At 43.9% G+C, this 12,078-nt stretch overlaps 1 protein-coding gene and 1 non-coding gene across 2 annotated transcripts; both read right to left on the reverse strand.

Moving 5' to 3' along the window:
- Positions 1-822: 822 nt before the first annotated feature.
- tectb (tectorin beta) lies at positions 823-4,504 on the reverse strand. Its single transcript, XM_036544596.1, has 10 exons — positions 4,438-4,504; positions 4,046-4,236; positions 3,243-3,394; positions 3,059-3,131; positions 2,814-2,917; positions 2,547-2,630; positions 2,221-2,383; positions 2,003-2,081; positions 1,119-1,151; positions 823-896 (listed from the first exon to the last, which is right to left on the reverse strand). The coding sequence occupies exons 1-10, from the start codon at positions 4,502-4,504 to the stop codon at positions 823-825; spliced, it is 1,020 nt and encodes a 339-aa protein (XP_036400489.1).
- trnai-uau lies at positions 1,525-1,619 on the reverse strand. The gene is made up of 2 exons: positions 1,582-1,619; positions 1,525-1,560 (listed from the first exon to the last, which is right to left on the reverse strand). It is a non-coding gene; the product is annotated as a tRNA-Ile (tRNA).
- Positions 4,505-12,078: the final 7,574 nt, after the last annotated feature.

A 12,078-nucleotide genomic window follows, 5' to 3' on the forward strand; every position in this document is an offset into this window, starting at 1 on the left:
CCATGTCCAGCTAACTTTAGTTCTTTTGTACTTATGGCCATGGAAGCGTCGAAAAAATGTAATTGATTTCCACTTTCTTGGATCGTCTTCCAAATCTCTTCCCAAATAACAATAACCATTTATGATTTATGACAGCATATTTCTTTACTTTGCTGATGTCTTGCTCTTTCATTAAGATGAGAAAACATACATTTCTTGAAGATTCTGACTGAGGAAAAAAAAAAAACGGGAAAAAAACAAGCACTGTTCTGATCACAGCCAGAAATGTGATGAGGAGTTTATGTATTTATTTATTTATTTTATGAAATACCATTTGCTATCCAGCACATCAGATATTTCATGATGATTTTAAGATGAAACACAACACAAAGCAGAATGTCATGGATCTGTCTGTGAACAGGCTACTAACAGAGTGTTTGTACAGAGTACGTTACACAATTATCTTTTGCGCAACATTCCCAATGTGAATCTCAACTACTTATAAAGTGTGCAAAGAAATCCGTAACCTGAAGCCTAAGGTGTGATTATTGCTCGTTAAAAAATGTCAGAAGCAGTCAGGGGGGTAAAGGTGAGGGCTTTAAAATGTGCAGGTAAGCTCCCTGAGACCTGACCATCAGGAAGCAGCCTTCCTCCTCTGCTGAGTGTGTGTGACTATATGTGTGTGCTGGTGTGCTTTTGTGCTGGTGCGCTTGTGTGCTCATGATATTTGCCATGACAACCTTGACCGTGGAAATCCGCTGCACCTGCACGTGAGATAGCGACAGTCAGGTGTCCAGGTGAGGGGTGCAGGTGTGATGCCCACATTTGAGGACTGAGCTTTCTTTAAACCTTTGGTGGTTGAAGACACCCCAGGAGCACGTTTATGAGAAATAAACACAGCATACACAGCGGGGTTCCTGGGAGGGGGGGGCAGGGGTCAGGGGGCAGGGGTCAGGGGTCAGGGATCGACAGAGGCAAGCAGGAAAGAACTTTAAGTTGGTCACTCTGTTAAACGCGTGTGGAATAATTCCAGTGTAATTACAAAGCGTATAATGATACATGTAAGCCAAAGACCAAACGGGCCCAGTTTATTGGTAAGCGATTGTATGTTGGTGATTATAAGGTCGGTTTGGAGTTACCTGCAAGGTGTCTGTGAGCGTCTGATCCCTCAGCTGGAAAGGAGAAAACACAGTTATAGACAAGTACAATTACACAGCTGAAAAGACTGCTGGCTGTTTCAGAGCAGAGCTCGGGGAGGCCGACCCTCTTCCTAATGTAAGATCTTCATTGGTTCAGCTCACGGCACAGCCACATTACAGTACACTGCGTTATCGGCATTTAGCAGAAGCTCTTATCCAGAGCGACTTAACATAGGTTACAGTTTTTTAGATGTTACCCATTTATACAGCTGGATGCTTATTGAGGCAATTCTGGGTTAAGTAACTTTTCCAAGGGTGCAACAGCAGCACCCCAGCAGGGAATGGAATCGGGAACCTTCTGAGTTCTGTTCCCTATCACTATGTTAAACTGCTGCCCAAAAGGCTCTGCTCCAGGTGAGGTTTGAACTCACAACCTCGGCATGGCTCTGCTCTTGTACTGCTGTATAAGTACCGCGCGCTAACCGATTGCGCCACTGGAGCTCTATGCAGCGCTATGCAGCTACATCCCCTGTGGCCGCGGCTGGGTATTAAAGAGGAAAAAGACCTTGCGAAGTTTGGCCTCATGACAAAGGACTGGAGTCTGCTTTTAATGCAAAGGTGGATTCAAGGTAAGATGGCGTCATGTTGCCAAGGAGGCAAATTCCATTCCAGGCCAACCACGGATCATGTGCCCCTTATATACCTACACAAATGTGATGGACTGGGCATTTATTGAGTGGAATCGCACACATTTTATTCTGACATTTGAAACGTGTCTTGTCTCTGCATTTTCTCACCTCTTTTTTAACATTCCTGCTCTGAGGTTGTAATGATTCTTATTTCATTATGTTTAGTCACACATTTTATAGTACAAATATAAGTACCTTTAATTTGAAACTCTGCGGTCAAGACACCCCCATTCGGGTCTGATGCTGATGTGGAACTTCTTATGATGCAAGGTGCCTTTAGAAAAAATGATGAAGAATATGTAAACACACACACACAGATATACACGGGCATATGTATATACATACACACACACACACACACCAATGACCATCACTTCTCCAAATCAGTCTTTAACTCAGTATCTCATACTTACTGGCTGGCAGAAGAGTTTTTCTCCATCGCAGACCTGCACCTCACAGTGAAGCCAGACGGTGGACACCTTCTCTAGGCGCTGGAAGCGGAAGGAGTGGAACTTGAACATGGAGCGGCTGTCTTTGGCATTCTCGAAGATGGTCACGGTGGTGTCTGCCGGGCAGCTGAAACAGATGGAAAAGATGATAGCTTTTATTTCACCATCCGCTGTTTTCTGTGTGTGCAGCTGCGTATTCGCATACAAGGCTGAAGCCTAAAATGATCTGGTCTGAGTGATGCAGTCCTTAAATTTTTCCATTGTGTTGAAAAGGAAGTAACCATAGAAACCTGTTGATAATGAGGCTCCACCTCTTCCTGTCGGTGGAGAATGGTGTGGGTGTAGCCCAGCAGTTACTGATCACAACTTTGAATCTGAGGATGCAGGAAAGAGGTGTTAAAGGCATGGTAATCAGCCAATCACATCCCTCTGTGCTTATGCTTGTCGTAAGAAAGTTTCTGACCTGAGAGAGAGAAAATAGCAGCAACTCACAGAACAATCGTCTGTGTAACAAAGACACACACCGCACGCGCACACACACACACACACACACACACCTGTTACTCAGTCCCTTTGCTTCAATCCCAATGAAGACTTCAGAGCCAATCTCTGATGTGTCAATCACATAAGGTGCGTCCTTGGCATAGAGGAACTTGGAATTCTTTCCGATTAGGAACACCATTTGGGAAATAACACAAAAGACGTTAGTAACGATCTTATTCATGAAACCCCTATCTATGCTCATTTCAGTGCATCGGAATGCATAAAATGTCAAACAAATGATTAAAGTTGCAATACTCACAGTAAACACGTTCATAGACAACTGAGATTTAAAAGAACCTATACTTCCGTTGTTGACATAAACTGTAGCCACTCTGGAAGAAGCAAAGGTTTTAGTAAAAACACTGCCAGTCGTTGAGTCAGAATGCATGTCTTGCCCCCCACTGTACCCCCCCCCCGGCAGGCAGCCCCCCTGCAGGTCTTACCTTTGGCTGAACACAGCGTTGTTCACCAGGTAAGCAGCACGGTAGATGCAGCTGAAGGTGTAGTTCACGGGCTGGTTTCTGACAGTCAGGGACGTGTCGTTGGATACAATGGAGTTATAAAACACGTACTTGGGGTCTTTTCCTCCGATGTACTGAAAAATGGAAACACAAAACCAGAATATTGGTGTTAGAATAAATTTATACTCCACTTCATTATTGTCACTGGTGAGGACTTTCAACTGATCCTACAACAACTATGCCTCCTTTTTTCTTGGCAGTGCTGCTTTGGGTGCTCTGTTTTACATTCACCTAATTTATCTGTTTATCTATTCAGTCATCCTGCTTATTGGTTCTAATAACACTCTTAATAAGACTCTTAGCAACAGCCTATACAATTACTCTCTAGCTACCTGGCGTTTAATTCTCTTTATGTGAGACGACCTGCAGGCGCACTTATTATTACAGGTGTACACTCAAAAATTTATTGAAGCTCATCTCTCCATGATGCCTGCCATGATTTCTTTTGTTTACTCCTCAGAGATGGTGTACACTTAAGAAACATTTGTGACATTACATGTGACTCATTGTACCCATATTAGCCACAGACTCCCTTTCATTGGTGGTCCTCTGACATTGATTTCAAGCTGAGCACATTACCTGAAGTTACCACAGAAATGTGACTCAAGGGATTACAACCAGCAACCCTTTGATTAGAGGCCCAGGTCCTCATCTTTGCTTGGTCACTAACATGGTGGTAGGGAAGACAATGCTGGTGTCTGCGTGGCTGTGCTGTAACCCCTCACCTCTGACATCGTGCCGCAGTAGGAGTGGTTTTTGGGGGTCAGGTCAGGGATGGCGAAACGGTAGAAGCCCACACTATGCACCCCGCTGTAGCACACACCGCCCAGAGACAGCTGATCGATCTCCCAGCCATACGGGCACTCCGGTACGTTGGCGATGATGGTGTTGGGGAAACAGGAGACCATGACGTAATCTGGGAAAGGGAAAAGACAAAAGCCACAGACTCTTTTAAGGATCAAAGAGAGAAGCCTGATACTTAATGTGATGGTCTTTATTGTTACCCAAAGTCTGATTCCAAACCAACGAAATGAGTCATCAGGTTGTTCTGAGCTGATCTGAAGATGCGGTGAGGGAGCACAGCAGTGGGCAGTGCTTTGGCTGCGGTGATACTTACCAGCTTTCTGTGGAGGGCAACTCCATGCAACAGGCAGGAGAACCAGCAGCACACTGACGCCAACCATTTTCAGCACTGTGGGGGAACATGAGATCAGAGTTACAGAGCTGAAATGAATATCTGTACTCTGAAATTTGGGTAAACATCTGGTCTTTAGAAATGTACCTTGCTAAAGGGTCCAACAGAACTGTTCCACCCAAATTCAAACCTACAAACAACCAGGGACCGGTGCTCAAACCACTGCTCCACACTATTGCCCTTTAAAGAGGAAAAACCATATCAATGTGATGTTAATCTCATTCCTGTAGTTACTGCTAGAAATACAAAATTGGTGAGACTGCTTGAAGCAAGGAGGATGTTAACAAATTAAACAAATATGAATACAGAATTTGAACGTATTGAGCTTAAAAGATGTTCATAACTGTATCGGTACAGTACAACACAATACTACATCTCACCAACGAAAGGTGTAAATCTCATCATTTGTTGAGATTTGTAGAAAGAAAATTCCTTCTTTAATTTGCTCCTACCCAAACACTCTAAAATCTGAAAGACAAGACTGTCATCTGTCTGACTGTGGTAAAAACATGGGCCTGAACCTAATGGAACACACTTGCTCTAAGAGTAAGCCCAGTAAGGAAAACCAGTTTGCGTTCTATGTCCTAATTTCAAAATAAAAGCCTGCCATACATTACCAACAGCGTCACATGAATATCAGAAGCCTTGGATATCTAGCGAAGGAGACTCTTAACTGTGGAGATTCTGCGACCTGCAGCAGCTTTGCAGCTGGTCAGCCTTGGCACTGGGAAGGGTGCACACCATTGCAGCGTTTTTATAGGCTGAGGGGTAACGCAGCCCTGCTGTGGGGGACTCTTACAGGAAGGGCATTGTGGGTTGTTGTACAAAAGGTTTCTGTGCTTGTGGGACATTGACATTCAAATTAGGGGTCTCTCCTGAGACGCCAAATCCTCTTAGACTTAACATTTATATACCTCTCTTTTTTAAATTTGATTTTGGTTTGTTTTTTCCTCCCATGTGGTTCTACATTCATTCAGGAGCTTTAACTTTTAAGTTGCAGTTTTGGTTACGTGAATGAAGACTGAGGCTGAGATGACACGTGATGTTTCAGGCTGCAGGGCCGGGCTGGCAGTGATTCGCAGGTCCTGGAAATGCCGGTTCCTTCAGCAGAGAGTCTACCTTTCATGCCGCAGGTTACATAAGGTCTTTCCAGGTGAGTCACACAGGTGTGGCGGTCTGGAGTGGTGTGTCAGGGGGGTTAGTCCACTGCGATTAGCTTTTCCTGCCTGCCCCGGGACTCTGGGACAGTTAACTGCACACAGTGCATGCCATTAAGGGGGCTTTTGTCCAGCTTTCAAAAGGTCCAGCCAGGTAATGATGTCCTTGGACCGAGCCCCCATCTCATCACTGTAAGGTCTGGGACAAAGGGCTTGCTTTAACCACTGAGGAAGAATGCATGAGAAAAGGGATTAGAGGAATCCAGTCTCAGATTACCTTTGCTTCCTCTAAATGCTCTACTTAAAAGGCAGTGCAGATAGGCCAGACTATCGGCCACCAGAGATTCGGCAAGGAAAATCTGCTCGGTCTGCCATGCAGTTTGGTCATGAATCGACAAAGAAGTCTCCCAGGATTCTGTATGGTGAATCTCAGTCCACCAGCAGAACACAGCCTTTAACCTCTGAGCGAGGGGAGGGAGAGAGACAGACCCGACTGTTTCATGCATTGAAAGACGGAGATGTTGTCTGAGCTGCCTTCTCCTGCTTCTGGCACATACACACACACACACACACACACACACACACACACACACACACACATTCATATACATTAGTATCATTTAGCACCTGCTGTTATGCAGAGTAATTTTCACAGGTTACAAATTTACCCACTGTACCTTGTACCTTGCCCAATGGCAAAGAATCAAACCAGCAATCTTTTGATTATGAGCCCTGCTCCTTAGCACTACACCATATTGCTGTCCACACACACACACACACTCACTTCATAATTCATGGGATCATTTTTCATATTCATATCACGTATGAAAGCTCTCATGCCTACTCCACATAACAGTCTTTCAGCGCCAGTCCAGAGAGTATGGAGAGGAGATCAATGATGGTGTCAGGCCTATGAGAGTGGCAGACAGGGATGGGGGGGCTACAGGATTTTCAGTGAGAGACCCAAAGATCAGAGAGGCCTTCCCCCCTATGAGACAATGACAAGGACATGCGAGCCCTTTACAGGACAGGAAGCAGTAGGTACGGCCATTTGTATACCGAGATTGACTTCCTGATAAAGGGGAATGGCAGACAGCGGTCTTTCAGGGGTCTTTATGTTTATTTGTGGGACTGGGTGAAAGAGCTCATCTCACAACATTTACAGAGATCCAGTTACACCCTACAGCCTAAGGGGTGCCCAAAGTGGGGAAGGGTGTATTCTGACCCCTCTAGGGGGAGAGGGGGAGAGAGAGAGAAAGAGATAGAGAGAGAGAGAGAGAGAGAGAGAGAGAGAGAGAGAAATATGGGCATCCTGTCTCCGGCGAGAGTGTGCTCTTCCTCCATATGGTGGGTGAACACTTTCGATCTTATTATTTCAGAGCTGGTGAACACTGTGACATAGTTCCCTATCAAAATCACACCTAAGGCTTACTGTGCCTTCAGTTTTTCATTTATTTTATTTTTTTATTTTATATTTTTATGAGGCCACACATTCATATCACCATGCTGAGCAAGCTCTGCTGTTACAATGACTGAATCACACACACACACACACACACACACACACAGCCTCTGTTTGTATGGCAAAGTCCACGTCCACCAGTCACACGCCCATGAGTGTAAATGAAGTGCATTAGCAAAGAGGGACTCACTTGTTTAACAAACATGGGGTCTTTGGCGTGACAAAGCTGTGGAGATATGCAGCTGACAGCATCTGCATCAGAAAGGACAGCATTGAGCAGAGTACCTGTGTAAAGCTCAGACAGATACCATCAGTCTTCCTCCCTGCCAAGGGGCAGATAGCCTTTCTGCCCATTGCTGCCTGACAATGGAGAGTGCTTTCTGAGTCTGAGCCGCCACGATATTTCCACCATTATGTAACCCTGGCATAAAACGTGAAACGTGCTGAGGAAGGGGGCACCTTCCTCTTGTCTCCCCAATGAAGCGATGATAATATGTTCCCATTCTTTTGAGAAATATTGCATTTATTTATGACAACGGTCTGATAGGGAGGTGGTCAAGCAATGAAGCCTCCATGCCATTCGGTGGTGCTCATCAAAGATGCATCATTAGACATGTGGCAAAATTCACTGTAAGAATAAACTTCATTGTCATGTTATGAATGAGTGGATTTGTTTCTTATGCTGGTGTACCCTGAGGGCGGAGTTAGCACTTACACAAAAATCATACAAACTCCACCCATCCAGGGTATGCTGACATGCAAAAAAGCGCAGGGAGGGGTGCTGATGGGAATTGAAGTTCACAGACAGTGGGTTGTCGCATGCACGTAATCATCACTGAGCATGAAAGCTGCTACATTATCATTATTAATCTGTTTTGTTCTGAATGCATGTACCATCAAAACTGTAAGGGCTTTCCTTTCAGGCTAATTTTATTTTTGTTGTATAAAGTCAGGCTAATGAATTGCCATGTAATCTCAGTGTTAAGTATAAACCAGCAAACCTGATAATAATTTTTAAGATTGAAGTAAAAACAGTCTTGCACAACACCAACAATTCATTGAAGAAAAATATACTGCAGACTTCCATAATAAAATTATCAGGTTTTATGTTCTTCAATAGTTATCTGCATAAATGTGCACTACATCTGAACTTGTAACACTCTGTGAGGGAATCAAGGTGCAAGGGCCACTGAAATGTGCCCATCTAAATAGGGTGAAATTCACCTGCTTATCTTCTTTTTTAGAAAAATGCCATTATTTCAGTTTTAAGACACATATATGCTAGCGATATAAGTATAGATGTGAGAAGCCTGATAAATTATTACTATTATTATTACAGAGCAGAGTGGATACCTCATTATTATTATTATTATTATTATTTGATTTTATATTTTTGTCTCTCTCTGTTTTGACTAGCCATTTTCTGTTTGTTCCGTCTTGCAGTGGCAGTCGTTATTATGATTATTATGCATTTCTATTTCTTTCTCTTTTTTCTCAGAAAGCAGCCCCAGCACCTGACCCGCAGCGTACCGTAGGAGCTGGGTGATTCGATCGCTCAGCGCTTTCGGTCTCTGACAGGACCGCACTGAGAGAGGCTCGTCCTTCAGTGTCCGGTAACGGGAGACCGGTCACCTTTAGTGCCATGTGCAGCTGACACAGAGATCCGTTCTGCTGAGCTCGGCAAGTGCCGGTGCGCCGCCACTCCTCGCACGGAAGAAGCTGGAAGCACAGGTCCGACTCCGGGGACAGAACTCTGCGGCCCCTGACTGTTTAAATCAGCAAACCACACAGCGCTTTATTAATCAGTACGCTTCTCGAGATTCGATGTTACTGCGGTGTGCTTTTCCTTAACTTTGAATAAAGAAACAAAGGCAACTAGTGAAACTTATTTAAGTGGCAAGCACAATTTTTTCGTTAGAGATGCGGCAGAAACTGCTAATGTTGCAGGTGTGTAAAAGAAAAGACTTCTATTGAAAACGAAGTGAAATGAACGAAATGAAAATAGAATTTTTTTCATGAAAATAAAATAGTTTAATTCAACGTGCACGTCTGTCTTAAAACATTTTCCTGTAAAGTGAGCAGGAAATTTTATGCCATACTTCGCCAGCCCACGGCCCCTCGGAGTGGCTTCTGAAGTGTGCTTGTGGTTGGATAAATGCTGAGGTTGTGCAAAAAAAAAAAATGTTGATGTGGTAGGCTACAAAAAATGGTAAAGCTAAACACGCAAATGCTATTAGAGCAAGGACACGCATGAGGTCGCTTTGGAGCAAAAACTGTACAGATTTTGCGTGTTATCTCGTTGGAAGCACAAAACCAGCAGAGCTGCTGCAGAGTGTTTCGTAGCCGTTCCATCACCTCATGTCAAACAAAAAACACCCATTTCACAAACAGATAAATCTATTGATGAGTAATAACGGAAATGAATGAATCGGATATCAAACATGAAATCATGTTAAGTGTGGGCTATCACGCTGGGTCATGCCTCTGCTTTTAACACTTGTTTCCATGTGTCAGAAGGACACATTGATGCGTGACTCATCATTCCTTATTGAAATGGTTTTACTGTATGGTATGCAGTAGTTGTCTCTACACTGTGTAAGGAGAAAATGCATGTACGAATGTAGTCTCCTATATCCTCTATGCATCCATTTCATGTCACTTTATTAGATGCACTTTGTCCTCGCCCTTGGTGTGTAGGTCTGGACAGAGAGATTCCTCACGTCGTTATAATCTGAAACACCATTTTGAGGTGCATTATCAGGAAGAAGTTCTTCCTCTCAAGGTTGAGCCAAACGCAATAGCGACTTTTGCCAGCAGAGGGCACTAATAGTCTAGAGTAGACGTTTAACCAACGGGACCTTCTGGTGCTCAGTGTGTAAGAAAACCTGAATGGGTCAATCGTCTCTTTGCATGTATACTTGTTTTTTCCTGTTATTATGATATGTTGTATTTTGCTCCATTATTTCGAAGGGACTATTCTCACTGCTGTTTTGATATTGATTTCTTTGTCTTTGAATTAATCCGTGAATATATTATAATATTATAATATCATTATATTGTAATAGTTGTCAGTACTCCGGCCCCCTAGCTGTTGTTTTGGTGTTCCCCCTGTCTGCCATGTGGTCCATGTGCTTTTGTTTACTGTTTTCCTTGTGTTCCAGCCCTGCCCTGCTCTCTGCCCTGTCCCCGCCCACCTGATTACCTGACCTCCCCCACCTGCATGCCTGCCCACCTGCATCCCAGTCCTATATCTACCCTGCTTGTCTCTGTCTTGTTGCCAGTTTTTTTTTTTTTTTTTGGCCTGCCTCGTTCCTGGCTGTTATTCTGTTTTGAGTTCCCTGTGCTGACCTGGCCTGTTTCTTGACTTTGTCTCTGCCTGCCGTTTTGCCCTGATTGCCTGATCTGCCTGTCTGTCCGGTTTGACCCTGTTTGTTCCTGTTTTTTGATTCCCTGCTTTGCCTTTGGACTGCCTGCCTGGTTTTGACCCTTCCTGTTCTGCCATTACGCTCTTGTCCTATGATTCCAATAAAACCGCCTGGAACCTGAGCCCTCGTGGTCTACATTTGAGTCCGTGCCTGAGCCCTGACAGTAGTGTGCAGTAGGTAACCTTGACAGAGGTAAAATATTATGGACCTAAAATGGGCCTAAAAACATATTCTACAGGACAGGACCATTTTATCTATTTAAATAATACACATTTTAAACAATTTAGCCAAATTTTCTCTCTGGGCCAAGTAAACCCAAAGCCTCAATGCAGTGACAGGGACACTGTGCTATAGAAGGTGCTTATGGAACTGTTTGCGTGGACAGCCCATGCAGACATCAGCTAAAGAAGATTCATAGACAGATTCATAAATGCTTAAAACAGCCAATCAAACATATCCCTGGGTTAACTCAGCCCCACCCCAGTGACTTTTTCCCCCAGCCATTGGTTAGAATTCTACTGTCCGCCCCCTCTCCTGGTTGGAGCGTTATTCCCTGCAGACGGTGGGAGATGGTGTGGGTAGGTGGTGTCCCCACCCTTACGGGTTTACTCCTGTTTATGGGTCGACACTCTCGCCTCAGATCTCCTGACTCTGCCCTTATTGTGCGCCTGAGCTTTGGCTCAAAGTGTGTGTGCATGTGATGAGAATCAGCAATGAAGCTCTGTCTGTCCTCCAGTCACACTTGTTGGAAAACTGTGGGGGGCAGTGGGGGGTGGGGAGGGGGAGACTGGGGTGCACTGAGATCCCCTTCTTGAGATTTCCCACACTCAAAACAGAACAGAACTACACTTGCAATTCCAACACCTTGCAAGGTGCCAAGCACAATGATTAGGTATCAAAACTAATTATTCAGACTATTTGTTGGTGTGTTCCTATTATTAAAAATGTCAGAATTAATCAAGGGGTTAGGTTTATTCTGCTGCATCCACAAAATGTTAATCTGACTGGTGGGTTGTAACATGTAAATAATTATCAATAAGTGACAAATTTATGTTCATTAATGGCAGAACAATTCTTTTTCTTCAGGCCCTGTCACTTTAGGAAGCCTAGAAGAGACACTTCCTATGAAAAGTGAAGGTATGATGAAGGCATATTTTAAGCATGTCGATATGTTTTCCATTTCATATAAGGATAACATTATTATGGCTGAAACATTGACTAGTGTATGATTTATATTGATCAAAAACACTAAAAGACCATTAGTTTCTCATCGGTTTTATACCACATTCAGATCCTATCTCATCGGATTCTGAGGGTTCTGCTCTTTTAAATGGTAACACATTGATCCACCTTAATGTTTAACTCTCCATAATCCAACCTTGTGCCTACAAAATAACCTGGCTGGATTTCAGTACAGAGCTTTTAATTCACTGTTGTATCTGGGAGAACGGGCTCAGGGATAGTCTCTGACCTGTCTGGAAAACTAACAATGTGATGAGAAATTCTGATTTGGCATAGA

This window comes from Megalops cyprinoides, chromosome 1 (assembly GCF_013368585.1).
Source record: "Megalops cyprinoides isolate fMegCyp1 chromosome 1, fMegCyp1.pri, whole genome shotgun sequence".
NCBI lineage: Eukaryota > Metazoa > Chordata > Actinopteri > Elopiformes > Megalopidae > Megalops > Megalops cyprinoides.

Coding starts and splice junctions, on each gene's coding strand:
- tectb (XM_036544596.1), bottom strand. CDS start 4,504: ATGGTTGGCGTCAGTGTGCTGCTGGTTCTCCTGCCTGTTGCATGGAGT. Junction 2,082..2,220: donor AAAAACTCTTCTGCCAGCCA/GTAAGTATGAGA, acceptor TTTTTTCTAAAG/GCACCTTGCATCATAAGAAG. Junction 1,152..2,002: donor CGCAGAGTTTCAAATTAAAG/GTACTTATATTT, acceptor TCTCCTTTCCAG/CTGAGGGATCAGACGCTCAC.